Below are 23982 nucleotides of genomic sequence, written 5' to 3'. Positions count from 1 at the left end.
GGTGGTAGAAGGCCTTGTGGAGGAACAGATGGAAAATCCAGGTGAAGGAGGGATCTGAGGTAATCAATGCCTTCACCCATATCAGCTGGCCTACACTACAAGAGCAGCAAGAGAAGCCCTATTCATTTGTCTACCTATGGGAGCAGTAAGAAAGGTGACAAAACACAAGAGGGCCTTTTCTGCAGTGGCCCCACGTATCTGGAATATGTTGCCATTGGAGGTCCATCATGTCTGTCTTTACGGACTGTTAAGAAGGCCCTGAAAACTTGCTATTTTACAATGGCTTCATCCATCTATATGTCCTGTTGCTGTTTGTATGGATGTTTTCTAAGAGTTCCGTGGGATTTTTACATGTTTTTCAGTATAGTATATCAGCTTGAGAGGGACTCTGCCTTGAAATGCAACAACAGAATACTTTTAATAAATGAAAGAAACTGAATTAAAAATATTAATCATTCTATACTGGTCAAACAAAGTTAAGTGACTTCCCAGGGAATTGCGTCTTTGCAGAAATCTCCCCCTTCTGTCCTGGTGGAACAGTGTGACCTCAGGGGTCGCCCACCTTGCATTGAAGGCCTCCTTGTATACCTGGATCTACCTGCATCCCACTGGATGTGTATCATCGTTAATATTATTTTTGCCGCCCACCCCCGGAAGCATTGTTTCTAATCCATATTTTAATCCACATTGGTTTTGATTATTAGATGTTCCTTTGTATTCAGTTCAGATCTCAGTAAAATAATGTAGCACTTGGGAACAAAGATGCAGCCCAATAAACCAGCACTGGAGGCCAAGATAGAGAAGACCTGCACGGCTACCATGTATTTGCCCTTGGTGCTCAGGTAGGAGGGCACAAAAGACACCCAGACGCTGCAGAACACCAGCATGCTGAAGGTGATCAGCTTGGCTTCATTGAAGGACCCAGGCAGCTTCCTGGCTAGGAAGGCCACTGTAAAACAGCTGGTAGCCAGGAAGCCCATGTAGCCCAGGGCAGTATAAAACATGGTGACAGAGCCTTCATTGCATTGCAGGTTGATCTCTCCAGCTTGGGAGTGCATGTCTGAATCAGGGAATGGGGGAAAGGTACCCAGCCAGATGAAGCAGATGACAACTTGAACACTGGAACAGGAAATGACAATTGCATTACCCAAACTCTTCCCCAACCATCTCCGCACAGTGTTCCCTGGCTTTGTGGCCAGGAAGGCCAGCACCACAGTGATCGTTTTGGCCAACAAAGAGGAGATGGCAACTGAGAAGATGATACTGAAGGCAGTTTGTCGGAGAAGACAAGTTGGCTTGCTTGGATGGCCAATGAACAGGAAAGAGGACAAGAAGGAAAGCAGGAGGGAGACGAGGAGGAGGTAGGAGAGGTCCCGGTTGTTGGCTTTGACTACTGGAGTTTCTAAGTATTTGATGAAGATTCCTAACACAAAGCCAGTAGTTAAGGACAAGAACAGGGCCAAGAAATTTAGGACAATCCCTAAAGTTTCTTTATAGGACAGGAAAGTTATGTTCTTGCGGACACATTGATCTCGGGCCTTGTTTGGATGCTGATCTTCTGGACACTTGGTGCAATGGTCTGCATCTGGAAAGAAGAAGAGCAACATCAGGATCAGTAACTCCCATCGTACATCCAGAACAGTCTGTGTTCTATTCCGTTCGCAGCAAAGAGGAAGATGTAGGAGAGGTCAGGAACCAATGGGCTTGTTTGCATGTAATGGTGGCAAATCATAATTTAATTAACCCAAAATTTGCTGTTGTGTGTGGGGGCACTTGCAACACCTTATTTGGATATACAAGGCTGACTGGGGTTGCTATGTGACATCTGAACCTGAACATAATAGGTTAATCTTGGGTTAAACCATCTACATTTAACCTGCCAATTAATTGTACATTGTCACTGGGTTGTTTAAACCATGACTAACATACAGTTTTCTTGGTTGAGGTGTCATGCCCAAATCTTTGATATACCTGACTAGCAGTTGAATAATCAAACTGAACACAGATGGTACACAATTTGTCATAGTTCATGCGGTTTGTGTTCCACAGATAGATAGAGAGATAGAGATAGAGATAGAGATAGAGATAGATAAATAGATAGATAGATAGATAGATAGATAGATAGATAGATAGAGATAGAGATAGAGATAGATAGATATTCTACACTCGATTTGATTGGTCAGGGGTTGTTGCCTGGTATTTGAATTTAGGTATTACAGGTTAGCCACACCTTAAACAAGCCGCAGATAACATAACTATGAACTGCAGGTAGGTTGTTTAACCCATGATTAAGCTATGGTGTCAAAGGCATTTGCTAGACCTAAATGAAAATCCAGGCAAGAGAAGGGGAGATCCCGCAATGCAACTATCGTGGGATCTCGCTGTAGGCTAGATGTCAGGCATGACAAGCTCTGGAGGAGAGCTGTCGCACCCACCATTATTTTTTTTAGGTAAGTTTTTTTAAAAAAAGTTTCCCCGATCACCCCACCCTGCCCCTGATGGGTGCAGCGCTCCTGGGGAGTGCTGCGCCCCATGCATGGCTCTTGGCTCCTCGTGAGTAATCGCGCGTGGAGCCAGGAAAACCCACTTACACGGGCCACACGCTCGCAGTCTCGATCCCTGCCTGAGCCCAGGATCCCCTGTGCGTCATCTTTTTCCTCAGGGAACAGAGTTTCTATTGAGGTCACCCACCTTCCTGACTGGAGATGGTCCCTTCCGCACATGGAGCACAAGCGTAGCAGCAAGGTGGCTCTCCTTCCTGGACCTCCTTGGCGTATCCAGGGGGACAGCTCTTGACGCACCGGGAACGAGGCACGCTCTAGTGATAAAGTGAAGGAGCGTCAAGAAAATGATGTTAGGCATATTCATGCCTATGGAAATGAATCATAGAGATTGGGAAGGATCCAATGGGATCTCCAGTCCTGATTACCCATGTGGCTTTGTTAAGGCTCGCTCTTTTTAAGCATAATGCCATGGCAGTGAAACCTCTTTGGTGTGTTTACCTTTTTCAACACATACATCCCTGGTTTCTGTGTATCAAAACATTTAAGGCTGCATACAGAACACACCAATTCACACTATTCATTTACTACATCAATTACTTCTATTTCAAGGGTCAAGCCACTGAAAGCTCCATTTGAAGAATGTATTTCTTTACAGAACAGCAAGTCCCATGATGCCGAATGGAATGTTCTTCCAGCTTAGTGTGCATAGAATTGCACTAGATGCCTCATATATAGTTCAACAGAAGTCATCAACCAATATTTATTTATTTATTAATTTATTTATTTATTACATTTCTATACCGCCCAATAGCCGGAGCTCTCTGGGCGGTTCACAAAAATTAAAAACATTCAAAGTATAAAACAACAGTTTAAAAGCATAGTATAAAATACAATATAAAAGCTCAATCAGATAAAGACAGCAGCAATGCAAAATTACAAATTTAAAACACCAACTTAAAATTTATTGATAGACTGTTAAAATGCTGGGAGAATAAAAAGGGCTTCACCTGGCATCTAAAAGCATATAATGTAGGTGCTAAGCGAACCTCCTTAGGGAGCTCATTTCACAGCCGGAGGGTGCCACAGCAGAGAAGGCCCTCCTCCTGGTAGCCACCTGGTAGCTAATACGACACAAAGCGTTTCTCCTACCTCATTAGTTTCCAGGGGCCATGCAATGGCTTTTGGGTTTATAGTGAGCTTTACAGCTGCATTTCCCTGTCGTACCACACTCCCAATAGTTACTCTACCATGGGACCTGTTGGGAAACATCACCCACTTTACAATATCCAAGCCGGGTTCCAACTCCCCATTCTCATCCATGGAAGTATTAGAAAGAAGGACTTCTTTTAAGAAAGTGTGAATCTAGAATGAAAGAGAAAATGGCCAGTATTTTGAAAGCCTTTTGGTATATTCAGTATTGTAGCCTTCCTCAATTTGAGCTCTGTTCCTATATGAACATCTGAACTGAGATTGGCTGAGGCCTTAGCTAGACCTAAGGTTTATCCCGGGATTATCCCGGGGTCATCCCTGTTCATGGAAAGGACACACAGGATATCCTGGGAACAGGCAGGGATGACCCCAGGATAAACCTTAGGTCTAGCTAAGGCCTGACATACTTTGGGCCCATCTGCATCAGTGATTTACTCTACAGCTGCTATGGGCATGTCTACACCTCCCTGAGGAGGGGGGAGGAACTCACGATATGCTGATCATGAGATCCTCCCCCTCAATCCACATGCAGCACATGACCTCCCAGGGGGAAGGAGGACATCGCGCCTGCCATTTTTTTTTGGAAGGACAGGAGCTGGAGCACACCAGCGCTCCAGTGCAGAAGTAATGGGGGGGGGGAGAAATAAGACCCGACCCTGCTCCTCCCCCCACCCCTGATGGGCATGGAGCACTTCAAGAGCTCTGTGCTGGTTCCCAGCTCCTCATGTTTACTCACGAGGAGCTGGGATGCAACTGGGTATGGCTACCCACACCTCCCACGGTCTCTGGACGATCCTGAGACTGTGGCCACAGCTAGACCTAAGGTTTAACCAGGGTTCGCCTCTGCCTGAGCACTGGATCCCTTGTGTGTCACCTAGATGAACAGGTTTGACCCCTGGATGATCCAGGGATAAACCTTAGGTCTAGCTATGGCCTGTGGGAAAAGTCAGGCTAAAAGCTGTCCCGGTAATCCTGGGGAAATGGAGGGACCACCCCTCCCTGCCCCAGGATCCCCTGTGCGTCATGTGGATGCACAGTGATGATCCCAGGGCAATCCTCAGGATAAAACGTCATCTAGACATGCCCTCTGTCTCAGTCTGGTTAGGGACACATGATGTAGCCAAAACTTCTCTGCAAACACCTTTTTGCTGCCTGAAAATCCATACTTTCGTAATGACCTTTTGTGCTGGATTTTCCTTTTGCTGCGGCTTCAATGCAGTTCATGGAGTGTACCCTGATTCCCTGAAATAAATTCAGCTCAGCTCAGCATGGTGGGCACTGTGGCGTTACACCCCACAAGTCAATTCCAAATGTATGCCTGCAGTTTGTAAGTCTGTGGTTTTTAGAATGTTGGCCTGAGTGGGCGGAGTTAGAATGTCTGGGGAGGGGGGAGGAGTCATATATAAGGGAAGGACGGAGGGGATTGAGAGTTCTTTTCAGGGAACCTTTTCAGGGAGACTTGTTAGGTACTCTTAGAGTCTTTAGTGCTCCCTTTGTTTAGGGTACTTAAGTTCTGGGAAATTTCAGGGTCAGTGTAGTGAGTGGTGTCTTTAGAGTGTGGTGTGCACGTAGTGGAAGTATATTAATCAATATTGATAATAAAGAAAGTTCAAGAGTAATTGTGTGAGAAAAAGGAAAGCGCGAATGTGAATGAGTGACCGGATTGTATGAAAGGTTTCAAAAAGGTTTTTAAATGTTGTTATTTGAAACAAAGCTTATGAATTTTTAAAAATAAATTTTGATTGTTTGTTTTAAAACTACCACAAAAATCCCACGTGTCTGTTTGGCGTTTATCATCTTAAGTTTACACATTCAGCACCCACTCTGACAATCATTCACCTAAGCAGATAAATGTTTTATTTTGAAACAAAGGTTGTGAACGTTTTAAAATAAACTTCAATTATTTCGTTTTAACTACCACAAAAATCCCACGTGTCTTGGCATTTAACATCTGAAGTTTATTCATTTAACACCCACTCTGACAATCATTCACCTAAGCAGATATAACTCACAGCGCATTAGTATAGATATTAAAATCCATTCTCCATTTTAAACCCCTTTCTCCACATAGTTTGGAGGAAGGTGGTTTTTATCCCTTGCCTCAGGCGTATCAAGCGGTGGTGCTTAGCTTGAGCAGGGATTAGCCTCGGCCAGGTCTGGTGTTCAGAGCCTGTGTCGCCCCATAATAAGTGGTGGCAGACATGAGGTCTGGTGTTCAGAGCCTGTGTCATGGCAGGCACGCCTAGGGATATGTTAGGGTCTTCTGTCCCCACTCTGGGACGCCCCTTGGCTCTTGTCCTGTTTTTCTCGGGCCTCACTCATTCGCAGCTGCGTGGATAGTAATGTGAATGTGTAGGGGTAGAGAAATGAGTATACGCCCCCCGGTGGGGGGAGCAGGGAAGACATGCCCCAGCGCGAAGGTGCTCATTAGCATAGAGCTCATTTGCATGTGGGATAGAGTTGTGCCTATGCCTTGCTGGGACTATTGAGATAAGTTAAGGGACATGGCTTGGGACCACAATACCTGATGGAACGCCTCTCCCGACATGAACCTACCTGTACACTGCGCTCAACATCTAAGGTCCTCCTCCGAGTGCCTACTCCAAGGGAAGCTCGGAGGATGGCAACAAGGGAGAGGGCCTTTTCAGTGGTGGCCCCCCGACTGTGGAATGATCTCCCCGATGAGGCTCGCCTGGCGCCAACATTGTTATCTTTTCGGCGCCAGGTCAAGACTTTTCTCTTCTCCCAGGCATTTTTAACAGCATTTTAACAGCATTTAACAACGTTAAGTTTGTTTTTAATGGACCCCACAATTGTTGTTTTTAAATGGATACTGTTGTTTTTATATTGTTTTTATGTGTGTGTGTGTGTGTGTGTGTGTGTGTGTTTTTAAATTGTATACTTTTAATGTTTACTATTTTAAAATGTTGTAAACCGCCCAGAGAGCTTCGGCTGTGGGGCGGTATATAAATGTAATTAAATAAATAAATAAATAAATAAAAGGGATGGTTGTGGCCTAGGGTGATCCTATGAAAAGGAGGACAGGGCTCCTGTATCTTTAACAGTAATGTAGAAAAGGGAATTTCAGCAGGTGTCAATTGAAGAGGGTGAAATTCCTTCTTCATCACAACAGTTAAAGCGGCAGAAGCCCTGCCCTCTTTTGTATCTGGCCACTCTACTATAGCTAGTGTAGCTTTAACTGTTGTGATGAAAAGGAAATTTCACTCTCTTCAATTCATACCTGCTGAAATTCCCTTTTCTACATTACTGTTAAAGATACAGGAGCCCTGTCCTCCTTTTCATATGGTCACCCTATTGTGGCCCTTTATTTATTTTTTATTTATTTATTTTATTTATAGCATTTTTATACTGCCCAATAGCTGAAGCTCTCGGGGCTACTGGAGAGAGGGACCCTTGTGTTTCCATCCCTGTCACTATGGGTGCAGACTGGGTGCTGGCTCACCCTTAGTCTAAAATGCCCTTGGAGAGCAGGGATCAGGACGCTGATCAGGAAGAGATGACTGAAGGGGTTTGGGAAGTAACAGTCTTCTGCTGTAAAGAGAAGAGCTGAACTTGACCTGTCCTTTGCTGGAAGCTGTTCCTGGCGGAAGGGACAAAGAGCTGAGCTGAGCTAACTGTGTGGTCTGCTGGAGAGTGCTCCTTCTTGGGTGAAGAGAAGACAGAAGAGCCGAGTTAACTCCATGCTGAATGGCACCACAGGGAATTGCTAAACCTTGCTGTAACCCTCCTAAGCTAAATCACTTTTCCTGAAATCATTATTAGGAAGGGAGGTTTGGTGCTACATTAGTCCAGTTGGGCTAGCAATTACCCTTGGCTCGGAGCTGCTGCATCACAGAAGCACACCTGCAGCGCACTCCAGTTCCTGTTGCTGCCACCTACTGGTGGAGCTCCTCATTGCAGTGCACCCCAGTTCCTGTTGCTGCCACCTGCCATCCAACATATCACAACGCCCTCTAGTGGCACGCTTGGAGGACTCCCACTCATTGGCCATATCCATGGACTAACTGTGAGTACAGCCAAAGGACACAGGCTTCCATTGACCTAGACCTTGGGAGGGAGATGTGTTGACCAAAAGGTTGTTGTTTTCGATGTTCTACTCCTGTTGCTCATTGTCAACCTGAATCAATTCCAATACTTATACCTCAGGTGTGGGGGTGAGGTTGCTACTCAGATATCCCTCAATTGGTGTCCCAGGTTTCCTGGGTGGGGGCTTGAGGCAGAGATAACATTAAGGGAAGAACAAACAACCTCTTGACACAGAACCCGGCCCTGGGTACTGATCCAAGGGTTACACATTGTTTTCCCTGTAATGGGCCTGACCTTTGGTATCACTGTTCCACTTTGTTCAATTTTTATATTAATTCCCTGGTTCAGTCCTTGCAAAAGATAAACTCACATCCTCCCAGATTGGCAAACAGACCTTTGTCAATCCTCCTATACGCAGACGATGCAGCGCTCCTGTCACTGTCAAGCATAGGCCTGAGACGTCTTCTAAGTGCTTTAGCATCTTATTGTAAAGATGAACTGCTGACAATAAATTACACCAAAACTAAGGTCCTGGTCTTTGACAAAAAGAGAATCAAGCATCGATGGCAGATCAATGGACATCTCTGCTTCTGCCCTGAAAACAGCTGTCTAAATGTGTCTATTCAGAAGGTATTTATTTATTTATTGCATTTTCATACTGCCCAATAGCTGAAGCTATTCCTTTGAGATGACTTCTTTTGAAATCTCCATGTCTGCTCTGAGAACAGCCCAGTAAACATGTCAACTCGGAAATAATTCCCATTGACTCCCACTGTTCCACGCCTTTGAAGCTGCGGAAATGTGGGGATATAGGGGCGTCACATGAAAATGTCAGGGCTGAGGGACTCCTGTATTCTCCTCCCCCATTCCAGAGGAGGGCTTCATTGGAGTCTGCAAAGCCACCACAGCCGCTGGAGAGAGGGAAACCATAGATCCTCCATTGCCCTACTCTTGCTGAGCACCGAGAGAGGGACGTTTATAGAGTTGCATAGGGAGACCCTATGGAAAGGAGGACAGGGCGCAGCCGAGTTTGGAGCCCTGTTGAACTGACTTCTACCTCTGGCCTCTTGATATGTCCGGGCAGTTGCTGGGTAAATCCTCGCGTCTTCTCAGCAGAGGGCTGGGGGAGAATTTCTGCAGTTCGTCGCCAGGGACTCGTGCCATGCAGGCCAGCTCAGCTCCTTCCAGAACTGGAGAGCCACCCAGAGAAGCCCTTCAACGTGCCATTGAATTGGCAGAACAAATTTCAGCCTTTCCTCAGCAATGTATGCGTGCGGACAGAAACTCAGTTTACTATGGTGCATTTGATACTTCATCTTTAACAGAAGCCATGCAATTTGAGTATGACACTGGACTGCGGGTGATATTAAAAGAGTCTATTCCTAGTGCTAATAAGTTCAGTTTAGGACATGGGCGCAGTGGAGCAAAGCTATAAGGAGCTGAATATCCTGGCTCTTTGGTTAAAAACACCCACCCCGTGTTGCAATCACAAAATAAGAAAAGCCACATTCAGTGTATGTATGTATATCCTGTTGAAATGTAAACTTTATAACTTTTTATAGTCCATCTTCATTGGGTTGAAAATTCAAACTTGTGCCACGGCTAAGTAGGGTTACAACTTAATTTTCAATGCAGTTAAGAATCACTATTTGTATTGTGCAAGGCCTAAAAATGGTTACAGAATAACTAAACCTTTGAAACATCTCAAAATGTGTGTTTATTACTGCTGCTGGCTTTAGAGTAATGTTTTTTGTGTTTTAATTCACTCTATTGAAGTAAAATGTTTGTTACTTCAATTGACAGAAGCCTTTTAAAAATCTTGGAAATTTATTATTGATTGCTATCATCTATCTGAAACTATATTGTATTTTGTATTTGTATTTTTAACTTGTTGGTTGTTTTATGATGGTTTTAATTTTTGTGAACTGCCCAGAGAGCTTCGGCTATTGGGCGGTATAAAAATGTAATAAATAAATAAATAAATAAATAAATAAATAAAATAAATCTTTAACAGTTGCATAGAAAAGGGAATTTCAGCAGGTGTCATTTGTATATATGGAGATCCTGGTGAAATTCCCTCTTCATCACCACAGTTAGAGCTGCAGGAGCCCTGCTCTCTTCTGTAGCTGTTCACTGCAGAATAGCTCCTACAACTTTAAGTGTTGTAAAAGTTTCAGGAGCTTTAATTGGCTGCCTTCCTGCAAGCACATTGCCCACTTCATCAGACCACCATATCTTAACTTGATCCCATAAGTTTGGGCAGACAGAGGCAACTCAAATTGAGCCACTCCAAGACCAATAAGAGGATACTATGGAGGCAGCAAAAGGCTCCGTTTCCTCCCCTCTCTGCCATGCAGTAGCCACAGTTACGTGCACTAACACATGTTTGGAAATCTTCGTGACGAGAATTTTACCAGTTGCACTTGTGTTGCAAAAGGAAAAGAAAATACCTGCCATGGCTGCAGCCTTTGGTATTCCAGATTGTCTCGTCGACCCGCCCTCAACACCCACTTGGATCTGGCTGAGTGTGCCACATTTAAGGCATGAGCCATGGCTTGGACACTGTTAGAAGTGCTGAAACTGTCTTGAGACAGAACCCTCTCAAGCTCCTGCTGGGGGACTTTCTCCAGTTCCTCTTTCTCTGTACACCTTTTCCAGTTCCTCTTGGAGAACTCATGCTTTGAACAGATGCAATGAAAGGCTCCAGCCCAAAACACATCCAGAGCAGGAGAAAATGGGTTATAGTAGTCATAGGTTGTCCTTTTCAGAGTCTTCATTTTGAAGGTCCAAAAGCCACGGATTAACTTGCTTTCGTTCAGTACAAAAATCGCACGGATGTCAAAATCCAGAGTAGTTGTTGAGATCCAGAGTTTTGCCCCAATTCCATTCTTTCCAAGTTGCGTTTGGATAATGAAAATTGTAGCACAATTGTTGTCAAGGTCTGCATAGAATACAACTACATTGACATGTCTCCAGTTGACAGACAGCTCACTCTCATATCTGAATTCTAGGTGTGTTCTTTGTGAGAAGGCAAGACAAATCCCACTCATAGCAACCAGAGGCGTCATGACACCCATAAACCGGTCTCCATTGTCATCATCTGGAGCAACGAGACCGATCCACGTCCATCCGAAAAATAGGAGCACTTGGACCATGCCCAGGTACTGTGTTTCTTCCTTTGGGGCCATCCGGTAGACAAAAGGGAACTGAGTTTTACCATTATGCCCACGAGTCACAAGGGCAGAAGTGATCTAGTGGAGAAAGGAAGAGACTGGTGTTTTGCATTCTTTTGTTTTCAAGGGTGAAAATCACATATCTATGAATCTGAAATTATTCACATCTAACAAAATGCCTGCTACTATGATAGATGTGAGGTGTATGCTGAAGTGGAGACCAAAAATAGCTCATTGGTTCATTCTCTCAATCCTTCTCTCAGTGCCACCACCATCACAGGTACCATGCCCAGGTACTGTGGGAGAGGGCCTTCTTGGTGGCTGCTTCAAGGTTCCAAGGCTCTGGAACTCCCTTCCCAAGGAAGCTAGACTGGCTGCCTCCTTTCTGAACATGAACAACAAGAAGAAGAGCAAGAAGAAAAACAGCAAGAACAAGAGGAAGGGGAAGAGGAGGAAGAAGAGGAAGTGGAAGAAGCAGAGGAAGAGGAGGAAGAGGAAGAAGAGAAGGAAGAAGAAAAAGAAGAAGAAGAAGAAGAAGAAGAAGAAGAAGAAGAAGGAAGAAGAAGAAGAAGAAGAAGAAGAAGAAGAAGAAGAAGAAGGAAGAAGAAGAAGAAGAAAGGAAGAAGAAGAAGAAGAAGAAGAAGAAGAAGAAGAAGAAGAAGAAGAAGAAGAAGAAGAAGAGGAGGTGGAGGAGGAGGGGGAGGAGGAAGAGGAGGAAGACAAAGAAGAGGAAGAAGAAGAAGGGGAGGAGGAAGAAGAGGAAGAAGAAGAAGAGGAGGAAGAAGAGGAAGAGGAAGAAGCAGAGGAAAGGAGGAGGAGGAAGAAGAGAATGAAGAAGAAGAGGAGGAAGAAGAGGAGGAAGACAAAGAAGAGGAAGAAGAAGAAGAAGGAGAGGAGGAAGAAGAGGAAGAGGAAGAAACAGAGGAAGAGGAGGAACAACAACAAGAGGTGGAAGAACAACAACAACATCAAGAGGAATGACAACATCATAAGGACAAGACACAACTTTGCAATCAACCAGAAATAACAGTTACAGACAAAAACTGGGCCTACCAAAACACATCCACACAAACATTCAGAAAGCAGTCATACTGAAAACATGTTCAGTAGTCAGGAAATTTTTGAATCAGTAAAAGACAACATGACTTGGAGAAGCCCATCATGTTCATCTAGAAAAACCAACACAAGCAAGAAAAGAGAGATAATAATAATAATAATAATAATAATAATAATAATAATAATAATAATAATAATACAGGATCAAGTTAGAGAAACCAAATACTACCCAAAACACATCATAAAAAATAACAGCTAAAGAAGAGGTTACTTTAACAAACGTCATCAATTCAAAGAAACGATAGACCATGTAACAATCTTGGATAATGCAGAACATAAAATATACTGGGACAGAACCATTCCTAGGGAAAGCAAAACCAATATTTTTCAGTCAAACAGACATAACAGTTATAGACATGGACATAGCCATACTGAATGACAAAAATGTTGTAGAAAGGGAAGAGTAAAAGAGAGAGAAAGATACACCAGTGGTGAGGGAAGTTAAAGAACTATGGCAACAGATTCATATAAAGGCTTTATGAAGATACTGGAATTTTATTCCGAAATCCTTTTCTAATAATGCCTAACATGACACTTGTTGAGCTTCCCTTCAAGGGCTGCCAAAAGCCAGACTGGGCTGATGCCAAATCCCAGCCCTTATGGGGGTCTTCTCCTGGCCCCATTTTTTAAAAAAAATTCCTGGATCCCATTTGAAAATACCACTGCTCTCTTCCAGCATACACTCTGGACGAGAATCTTCCACAGTGGCCGGAGGTGCTTTAGAGTGGGAGCATTGACAAGCCAGTGCTGAGCTCCCGTTTCGATGCGCCTCTCCCCTCCTAATTCCTACCTGTGGGATTTTGTAGAGTCCCGAGATGGATGAAATAAGGATGGAGAGGTCAGATTCGGTCCCTTCAAGAATGGCCAGCGAGTTATTCTTTCTCCCGCAGTTGTAATTAGGAAACTTGCTCTCCCCACCAGCAAGCAGGTCTAGCATGGCGTAGGAAGCCGTTCCTGCATAATGATAGGCCTCGTAGAGGTTGTAGCCCAGGGTGAAGTTGCGTAAGAGCCCAGGATTCTCGTTGATCTCCTGAATGGCAAACACGAAGGACAAGATGTACCACTTCCTCACAGCTACACGACTGCAAAACAATTGAGAAAAACTCATTAACATATATTTGTCACACTGTTATCCTCCATGCAGAGAAAACAAAATGTCTATCTTAACAGTCTCTTAGCATTTAAGTAGGGTGACCAACTGTCAGGATTTCCCCGGATTTGTCCTGGTTTTTGTTCTTTCCACGGTGTCAGGGGGGATTTTCTATAATTTTCAATAATGTCCTGGAATGACACACCTTCCCCTTTAAGGCTGCCATTAGCATGGCAGGAGGGAGTGACATGCTTTCTTGAGGCACATCATTCCCCCACCCTGAGCTCCAATTGAGGTCTTAAAGGGGAAAGTGGGTCATTCGTGGACATTATAGAAAAGGCCCCCATTGGAGTGGATGGTGGTGGTGCAGAATGAAATCCTTTCCCCTCCTCCACTCCAATCGGGTTCTTTAAGGTGGCGGGGGAATAACGTACTTTCTGCAGGACTCAGAAAGCTGCTTCTCCCCCACACACTAGGAGTCCTCTTTTTTGGTTTCCCAAATATGGTCACCCTATTAAATGTGTGCTGTAAAATCAGACATGTGACCAAGGCTATGTTTGGGTGGGCACAACCCCTTGGTACTGGACACGCCCCCTTGGGGGCGACCATGTTGTCCTCCTTTTTGGTTTCCAAAATATGGTCACCCTAATTTAAGAAAGCTATAAAGACTGACCTCTTCTAGCAGGCCTATCCATTGGAATTTTAGAATGCTTTTAGGATGCTTTTAGGATGTTTTTAGTAGGGGTGTGCACGGACCTCCCGATCCTCTTCGCGCCCGATCCGCAAATTGTTTGAGTCCTCGGGCTCAGTTGAAGCAGCTGCGGGACTGCGGATGGATGCAGATAAGGGAGAGGAGGGAGGGGGTTTACCTATTGCCTTGCAATTTCTGGCTATAATGAGAAACGTGATTTAGCCAATTCACATCTTGGCATAGGGCCATTTCTCGGTTGCATAAAGTCTTTTTACCTAGAACAACTCTATGTGCAGTTCCAGTTGGAAAATAATCGCTCAAAGTAACCTTGCACCCAGCTGTGATTCCAGGAGGAGACATGTTGCCTGGTCATTCTTCCTTCCTTCCATCCCACTGCAATGGCAGTGTCAGATAAAGATAATGAATTCTTCACATTAATTCTTCACATTAGTTGATAGTTTTTGGCAGGGTACTTCATAGAATCATAGAACAGTAGAGTTGGAAGGGGCCTATAAGGTATCAGGGGCAGGGGAGAGTAGGTATTAGAAACTAGCTCTACAATATTCATATCAAGGAACTCTGCCTGATCATTTACCACCCTCCCTGTCTCCTCTCCCTGAATGTTTGTCTGCGCAATGAATTTGGTTCTGCTTTCAACAGAATAGATGCAACTCAAATACACCCAAGTATATTTGTGACCTTATAGTAGAAAGTTCCCCTCTATTCAGCCCTGGTTAGGCCTTATCTTGAGTATTGCATCCAGTTCTGGGCATCACACATCAAGAAGGACGCAGACAAGCTGGAGTGTGTTCAGAAGAGGGCAAGGAGGAGGATCAGGGGTCTGGAAACAAAGGCTTATGAAGAGAGACTGAAAGAACTGGGCGTGTTTAGCCTGGAGAAGAAGAGATTGAGGGGAGTCATGATAGCACTCTTCAAGGACTTGACAGGTTGTCCCACAGAGGAGGGCCAGGATCTCTTCTCGATCCTCTCAGAGTGCAGGACATGGAATAATGGACTCAAATTACAGGAAGCCAGATTTTGCCTGGACATCAGGAGAAACTTTGGCCTCATCTACACCAAGCAGGATATTACAGTATGAAAGCGGTATGTAAAAGGCAGGAGCCACATGACTGCTTTATAGCAGTATTGAAGTGCATTGACAACTGTTGGGGCCCATTGACACATACCATATACCACTTTCATAGTGCTATATCCTACTTGGTGTGGCTCCTACCTTTTATAGGCTGCTGTCATACTGCAATATCCTGCTTGGTGTAAATGAGGCCTTCCTGACTGTTAGAGCAGTACAACAATGGAACCAGTTACCTAGGGAGGTTGTGGGCTCTCCCACACTAGAGGCCTTCAAGAGGCAGCTGGACAACCATCTGTCAGGGATGCTTTAGGGTGGATTCCTGCATTGAGCAGGGGGTTGGACTTGATGGCCTTATAGGCCCCTTCCAACTCTACTATTATATGATTCTATGAAGTTAGGCTGGGAAAGAGGGTGGAGAAGACATGAGACAATTTTGAGATCATACTAAACTAAGGCCGTTGCTAGATGAGGAGTTAGCGCAGTGTGAGGCCCGGTCTCCCTGCTGTGCATCCAGATGACACACAGGGGATCCTGGGGTCAGGCCGGGCTAAGTCCTCCCTTGACCCGGGATAAGTGGATCCGCTTATGGTCCGGCTTTTGCGGAAGGTCTAGTAGGGTCTGTGGCTTTTCCTTGATGCTCGCTTACTCGCGAGTAGCTGGGAGAAGTAGCGGACTGGGCACAGCATTCCATAGGAGCGCTGTGCCCATCGAGCCAGGGGGGAATCATGGGGGGGGGGGAGATGGAGGCCAGGGGAAAGAGCAGACCCGGCAGTAGAGATGGGGGGGGAAGAACGGGGACAGGCATGGCGGACAGGGGACAGGGCATTGCGAGCGGGGACGGGGGACGGGCATGGTGGACGGGCATGGCGAGCGGGGACGGGGCACAGGCATGGCGGACAGGCATGGCGGACATCCCCTTCCAACTCTGCTATTCTATGACTCTATGATTCTATGACCTCCACCAAGGGCAGATCTGAATCAATTTGGGGGAGCTGCGGATCGAGGTGAAATGGTTCGCCTCAATCCAGAGCTCCGGATGCAGGTAAGTGGGGAGGGGAACGGGGCTCACCTGGCGCCGGCACCGCCGCAGTCCATGCAGCAACAGCGGCGGAGGCAGGTAAGGGGACAGCGGGGGAGGGGGGCTTACCTGCCTCTGGCGCAGTCCGGTGACACGTTCAACTGAGGTCCATGCCTCAAGCTGGAAACAGGCCACGGCAAAAGGCACAACAAGAAGGCAAAGTTGGGAGAGTCCTTTACCAGGGATGACCAGGGTCACCAGAAAAGTTGGAGACAATTGGAGTGCTGGTTGGGAAGCATGAAATCACAAGTACTTACGTATTAACCCTGATTAAAGGAGCTCTGGAAAAGGTTGCTGGTGCTTGAGGCAGAAGACTTTCTGAAGATGTGATTCCACCAATGAGGTAGTCTCCTGGCCGGTAATAATTTGGTGCTCTCATTTTGTGTCCCATTGGGCATTTCTGCATCTGACAAGTTGCGTGAGGGAGCAGAAGGAGCAAGAAGAGCAGCCGTGTGACCATTCTGAGTTTGCCTTCCACTGCTATTTGCTGTCTGCTCCTCTCAGCCAGTATGTCGGAAGAAGCCAGGACACTCTTGCAAACGCCTCTAGGAACGGAATGTGTTCTGAGCCAACTAAACTGCCCCACAAGCATGGTCATGCCCTAGATCTCAGTCCAAGCTTTGGGTTCCACAGGATCTATTTTATGTCCCAAATGGCTGAGGTAGTGTGCAGGAAGTTTCCTCATGTTGCCCTCAATTGTATTGATTAGGTCATTGGTCTCTAAGGCCATCTCTAGAACACGTAAATAAATAAACTCTTGAGCTTTGGTAAGAACAAGGGGGAAAATACTATGTCCTTCATAATTACAAAGGGAAGCCTCATCTCTGAGGCACATGGGCTCTTGGTGAGAGTCGAAGCGCAGGTGCCGAGCTGAAGAAAAACATGTTTGTGAGGAGATTCCATCTTCAGACATAGGTTGTGTAGGGGACAGATGAGTTTCGTCCTTCATTGTTTGAAGGAACATGAACTAAAGAGTCTGGATTAACAAAAGCATTTAAGAGGTATACCAGGATGGAAGCAGATGACCATGCAGATATTGTTGGACTGCAACTTCCATCAGCCCTGGCCAACATAGGCAATGCTGGGAGCTGATGGGAGATGCAGACCAAGAATTTCTGGGGAAGCCAAACCTTCTCCATCCTTGAGCTACACAAAAGTGCACACAACATGGTGTAGTTTTCCATCTCTGCTCCCCTTGATGGCCCAATTGCAGAGACCATCAGAGCCTGCTTCAGTTGGATACACCCGGCCCAGGGCTAACTGTCTTCACCCTGTGGGGGAAGAAGAAGGAGCTGTTGATCTGCCCCTCCATTGGGAGATGAGAGGACAGAGCAGGGCCTTCCCACCAGCCTGAACAGTCTCCTTAATTTCTTTTTATTTTCTCCCTCTTCCCTCCCCACCCCCTTTTCCTTGCGTGTCATGTCTTTTTTAGAATGTAAGCCTGAGGGCAGGGACTGTCTTCTTTACTGATCAATTGTAAGCCGCTCTGAGAGTGTTTTTGGCTGAGGTGCGGGATAAAAATACTCTAAATAAATAAATAAATAAATAAATAAACATGGTGTCATTTTCCATCTCTGCTCCCCTTGACGGCCCTTCCAATCGCAGCTCTGTGGGTGGATAAACCAGGATTGGAAGAGAAAAAAGAACTAACGGTGACTCATGGTATCAGGGTGCAAGGTGGGTGAGCCTCCAAGCTGAACACAAAAAGAGAGAACAGTCTGAGGATGCTATAAATAAATTGATTGTAGAACAGCCCGACCTGTTTTGGCTGTGCACTGATGAAATCGCCCCGTGTGTCTGCCTGCCCCGTGGGCACTCGCCTCCTCTGCTGCCCTCATGAGCTATGCTGCACCAGCGGCTGAAAGGGCTTCCCAACTGCCCACCCGTTCCCCCTTCCGCGCTAATGGCAGCAGCGATTTGTGCAAAAGGAGAAAATGCGTTCTGGCCAGAGGAACTGACCATTGCAAATTTCCCCGTTTTGCATATATGGCAGCCGCCATTAACATGGAATGGGGGGGGGATGTGAAATTTCCACCACCTTGAGGAATTGCACCTTCCCCCTTTGTGTAGGGTGACCCTATGGAAAGGAGGACAGGGCTCCTGTGTCTTCAACAGTTGTCTTGAAAGGGGAGGTGTCATTTGTATGCATGCAGCACCTGGTGAAATTCACCCTTCATCACTACAGTTAAAGCTGCAGGAGCCCTGCCCTCTTTTGTATCTGGTCACCCTAGTAAAGCTCCTGCAACTTTATTTATTTATTTATTTATTTATTTATTTATTGCATTTATATGCCGCCCCATAGCTGAAGCTCTCTGGGTGGTTTACAAAAGTTAGGCCTTCGCTAGACCTAAGGTTTATCCTGGGACCATTTCGAGGTCGTCCCTGCCTGCTCCCGGGATCCCTGTGTGTCATTTACATGAACAGGGATGACCCCGGGACGATCCCGGGATAGACCTTAGGTCTAGCTAAGGCCTGTAAAACCGTAAACGTTAAAACAAATATACAAAGTTTAAAAACATAAAAGGCACGAACACAGTATCCTTATATAAAAACAACTTTAACTGTTGTGGTGAAGCAGGAATTTCACCAGGTGCTGCATACATACAAATGACCCCTGCTGACATTCTCTTTTCTACACAACTCTTAATGGTACAGAAGCCCGGTCCTCCTTTTCATAGGGTCAACCTACCTTTGTGCCAATTGGGGTGATTTTGCAAGGCTGTGGGAAATGTACATTTACTAGGGGTGTGCACAGACCCCCCGCTCCGCTTCACTTGCAGATCCGCCATTTTCCGGATCGGGCCGCTCCGCCCCGCCCCCGCTCCGCCCACTTCCGCTCCGCTCCGCCCGGAGCTCCGGATCCGGATCCGGAGCTTCGTTTTCCCCCCCCCATAGGCTTGCATTGAAAGCTAAAAAATTATACAACTTTTTTTCTGTTCAAGTTAGAAACCTCATGTTTGGCACCATGACACCTCATGGGGATATACACACGCATGCCAAGTTTCAAAGCAATCCCATCATCCCCTGATTTTTGGCGAATTTTTGAAAATCGGGCACCCCACACACAACATCCCTGCGAGGTGGGCAGGGGAGGAGGGAGGGAAGGCAGGCAGGCATGTCAAGTGCTGGTATTGACATTTAAAGCCCTAAACGGTTTGGGGCCAGGTTATTTGAAGGAACGCCTCCTCCCATATGTACCTACCCGGACCTTAAGATCATCTACAGGGGCCCTTCTCCGTGAGCCCCTGCCAAAGGAAGTGAGGCAGGTGGCTACTAGGAGGAGGGCTTTCTCCGCTGTGGCACCCCGGTTGTGGAATGAGCTCCCCAGAGAGGTCCGCCTGGCGCCTACACTGTACTCCTTTCGTCGCCAGCTGAAGACCTTTTTATTCACTCAGTATTTTAACACTTAATTTTAACTTAAATTTAAATTATACTGTTTTAACTCTGTATTTTAACCTTATATCAATTTTGCTGCGTGGTTTTATCCTGGTTGTGCTTTTTATATTGTATTTTGTATTTGTATTTTTAACTTGTTGGTTGTTTTATGATGATTTTAATTTTTGTGAACCGCCCAGAGAGCTTCGGCTATTGGGCGGTATAAAAATGTAATAAATAAATAAATAAATAAATAAATGCAGCTGGCATTTCTGGGGGCATAAGGAAGTGAGCCAAGGATAAGCCAGTAATGCATATAAAATGGAATAAATCAATCAATAAACAAAGGAGGGGTGGAATTAAAAGCAGCAGTGTTGCTCAATAAACAACAAGAAGAACTTTTTTTAAAAGGCTATATCTGTCTTTTACCAGCAATAGGGGGACGTGCCCGGGGGAGGGGGAAGTAGCTGCCAGTTCAAGACACTGACAGCCACAGCTCTGAGAAGAAGTAAAACGCTCACTTCGACTCAGAACAGGCATTGCTCCACCACTGAAAAGTGACCATTCACTTCAACTCATGATAGGCATTTGCTCCACCGTTTTACTCTCTTTGGAAGGCTCTAATGGCCTTCCAGTGCAGGAGAGAGTGGGGGCACGTCCATGATGAGATGCCCTAGGGGAGCTCATCCCCTTGCACCACATCGATTCAGTTGTTCCCCAAGGTTAGGGTGGGGAGCAGTGCTGTGTTTTTCTATCTCTTATTCTTGGCTTAGTATATGATTTCAGGTTGTGTTTGTGCATTTGGTGGGGCTACTGTGTTAAAAAACACGGGGAAAAGCCCGTTCAGATGAAGAAAGAGAAGTTTCCCAGAATCCCAAGTTACCTGTTTTGCCTATGCCCTCCTCCAACTTTGGGATCATCATGACCGGGAGCTGACTCTGCCCCTCAGCCCTTTGAAAAAGGTATTTTTCCCGCCGATTTTTTAAAAACGTCTAGCCCGCGACCCGTACGATGCAGAAAGTTGAGAGTGGTCTCAAAATGACCCCCATCCACGACTCTCTGTGCACAAGAATTTTCAGAACGATAGCTTAAACCCCCCCCAGTTATCCCCGATTCTTTCCCTCAATGCAATCCTATGGGCGAAAAGCCGAAAACGCAGTTTGAGCCGCGCGGTTGACCCGATTTTCACAAAAATATAGCCCGCGACCCGTACGATGCAGAAAGTTGAGAGTGATCTCAAAATGACCCCCATCCATGACTCTCTGTGCACAAGAATTTCCAGAACGATAGCTTAACCCCCCCCCCAGTTATCCCCGATTCTTTCCCTCAATGCAATCCTATGGGTGAAAAGCCGAAAACGCAGTTTGAGCCGCGCGGTTGACCCGATTTTCACAAAAATATAGCCCGCGACCCGTACGATGCAGAAAGTTGAGAGTGGTCTCAAAATGACCCCCATCCACGACTCTCTGTGCACAAGAATTTCCAGAACGATAGCTTCAAAAACAACCTAGTTATGCGCGATTATTTGCCGCAATGCAATCCTATGGCGAAATGTTTTCAAGATGGCGACCGGAGCGCTCCGCCTGAACTCGGAGCTCCGAAAAATGGTCGCTTCTCTTCGCCTTGCTTCTAGGGGGTCCGCGGTCCGCTCCTACTCCGCCTCTGGGTAAGGCGGAGCAGGCCAATCCGCTACTGCTTCTATGCTCCTAATCGGAGCGGAGCACATCCCTAACATTTACCCCTGCTGGCTTTAGCACAAAGGGTTCGGATGCCAAATACTTGTTCACAAGTGCTCAGCAATGGTCCACGTTTGCTCCTGAGGTGCCTGACTGCATCTGTGAGGGCCAGATGTGTGTGTGTGGTGTGTGTGGTGTTTGTGGTGTGGTGTGTATGAGGTCTGTGTGTGTGGTGTTGTGTGTGTGGTGTTGTGTGTGTGGTGTTGTGTGTGTTGTGTGATGTGTCTGTCTGGTGTTTGTGGTGTGGTGTGTATGAGGTGTGTGTGTGTGTTGTGTGTTGTGCATGTGTGTGTGTTGTGTGTTGTGTGGTGTGTGTGTGTGTGTGTGTGTGTGTGTGTGTGCTGCCCTTTGTAACATCCTGTGTTTATTCTCTCTTTTGGATTCATGATATGATTCTGTTCTACGGATTATGGAGAACATTTTCATGGAGTAAAACATGTTGGGACTCCTGAGAATCTGACCTGCAGAACCTGCAATGGACCAATGCAGTCCATGGACACTTAGGTTTTTTTTTTTTTAAATTAACTCCCCCCCCCCCAAAAAAAAAAAAAATTACACAAATTTATTTGTAGGAAAATATCAAAGTTTCTGCTGAGACAGGAAAATATAAACAGGGAGAAGTTGAACGGAGTTGGGGGGCATACTCTAAATATGATGTATTAATGTAAATTACATAAATTGTTGCAAACCCTCTTATGGAATTATTTTAATTTATTTATTTATTTATTTATTTATTTATTTATTTATTTATTGCATTTTTATGCCGCCCAATAGCCGAAGCTTTCTGAGCGGTTCACAGAAATTAAAACCATTCAAAGTATAAAACAAACAGTATAAAAGCATGATAAAAAAATACAATATAAAAGCACAACCAGGATAAAATCAGCAGCGGTGCAGAAATACAAAATTCAAATTCAAATTTAAAACAGCAAAGTTAAAATTAAGCTTATAGACCCTACCAGTAAATGTGATGAAGAAATAAATTCATCAACAATGTCTTGTATCTGAAAGATGGTCAATGAAAATGAAAATGAAATATAAACCTTTATAGCAGTCATGAATCTTGTTTCCCCACCTATGAGGACAATTTGGCCAGGTACCTCACATTGAGGCCTTAGCTAGACCTAAGGTTTATCCTGGGATTGTCCCGGGGTCATCCCTGTTCATGTAAATGACACAAAGGGGATCCCAGGATCAGGCAGGGATGAACCCGGGATGATCCCAGTATAAACGTCAGGTCTAGCTAAGGCCTGAATTGGGGCTGGTACCTCACTAGCAGACTCGGCAGGAATGTCTAAACTTGTGTGATAGGCTAACAGGAATGGTCCCCAATTCCTTATTCTCTCCTTTCCATTTAAGATACAATTTGAAAGCATCATATGAGTGTATGGAACCAGTTACCTATGGAGGTTTTGGGCTCTCCCACACTAGAGGCCTTCAAGAGGCAGCTGGACAACCATCTGTCAGGGATGCTTTAGGGTGGATTCCTGCATTGAGCAGGGGGTTGGACTCGATGGCCTTATAGGCCTCTTCCAACTCCACTATTCTATGATCATTTGCGAGCAGAGAAGGAAGTCACAGAAATAAACACACAGACACCAGAGTTTGGGATTAAATAAGGCCTCTTTATTTTCACATGGAGATTCTCCCTCCATGGATCTGTGCATGAACGTGCAGGAATCAAGCTTATTTCCTCAGGCGACTAGCCTGCCCATCAGCCACTCAGTTGAAAACAGGGGTCGGGTGACCTGGCCCCCTTTTCAACTACACTTGCATGTTTGGTGAGACCGACCCATGTCATCTCCACTGCAGTCCATGCAGCAACAGTGGCGGAGCCAGTAAGGGGGCAGGAGGGAGGGGGGCTTACCTGCCTCTGGCCTCTTCTGGCTTGAAGCCTGGGCCTCAGTTGAAGCCGGCGCCAGACTGCGACAGACACAGGTAAGGGGGGGCTTACCTGGTGCCACCGCAGTCCATGTGGCAATGGCGGTGGGGCCAGGTAAGGGGGCAGGGGGGCTATTTGAGAACCCATTTTGTCCCCCCTTCCCCACTTACCTGCCTCTACCATCTGCTGTGAAGGCAAGTAAATGGGGAAGGAGGGGAATCTCTATCCGGCCCTCCGGATCTTGCTCCATGGAGTGGAGCAGGGGAGGGTCGGATCAACCTGAAGTGGTTCAGGCCCGATCCGGAAATTCCAGATCGGGCCACGAAGCGGTTCAGGGGGTCTGTACACAGCCCTAGTTTGGAATACATGGAATTGTTGCTTATTTTGTTGCAGATGGCCTCCTGATCACAGAGATGTCTGATATGGGAGAGTCCTTGGGGCCATTGAAACTTTTTGACTTATTAAGTTGACTGAGCTCATTTTTTTTATTTTGCACAAGTATTGTGCACAAATAGGAAGCTGGTAACTAGTATCCAATTTCAGCAACATTTCTCAACCTTAGATTTTGAACAGCTGCTGCTTCTCCTAACCTATAACATTGGTTTAAGTCTGCTCCTCATTGTGACTCAGTGGAAGGAAGATTCCTCTTTTCATAATAAAAATGGCCTAAAGGGCCATTTTGGCCTTGTCTCTTATGGTAGAGTTTCTATTGTTAAGGTCCGTCCAAACTCAATTGCCCATTTGCTGATCCCTAACCAGAATATGGAGTGGCTTCTGTAAGTTTGTACAAACATGTTTTCCTCCATCCATGAAAGTGCAGGTGGAAAACCATCGTGTTCAAGTTGCGGAAATGCTGTTTTTCCCCATAAGAACTATCAAGATCATAGTGATTTATTCTCCTTCTTGCCAAAGCTCAAAGCAAGTTCCCTGAAGACTGTTTTTGAGTACAGCAACATAAATGTCCACGTCAAGAGCAGTTTGAGATAAT

General features: G+C 45.7%; 1 protein-coding gene across 1 annotated transcript in view; it reads right to left on the bottom strand.

The window, feature by feature from the left end:
- Window positions 1–677: 677 nt before the first annotated feature.
- The window catches only part of LOC134395758 (vomeronasal type-2 receptor 26-like), a 36232-nt gene continuing 12927 nt past the window's right edge, over window positions 678–23982 (bottom strand). Inside the window, exons 2-5 of the mRNA XM_063121921.1 lie at window positions 16071–16121; window positions 12840–13131; window positions 2692–2818; window positions 678–1585 (exon numbers count right to left, since the gene is read on the bottom strand). Of these exons, the coding sequence (XP_062977991.1) occupies window positions 678–1585; window positions 2692–2818; window positions 12840–13131; window positions 16071–16121 (1378 nt within the window). The remainder of the gene's footprint in view (window positions 1586–2691; window positions 2819–12839; window positions 13132–16070; window positions 16122–23982) is intronic.

This window comes from Elgaria multicarinata, chromosome 3 (genome assembly GCF_023053635.1).
Source record: "Elgaria multicarinata webbii isolate HBS135686 ecotype San Diego chromosome 3, rElgMul1.1.pri, whole genome shotgun sequence".
In the NCBI taxonomy this organism is placed as follows: domain Eukaryota; kingdom Metazoa; phylum Chordata; class Lepidosauria; order Squamata; family Anguidae; genus Elgaria; species Elgaria multicarinata.
The sequence above is the reverse complement of the archived record's forward strand: the minus strand, read 5'-3'. Positions and strand labels throughout refer to the sequence as shown.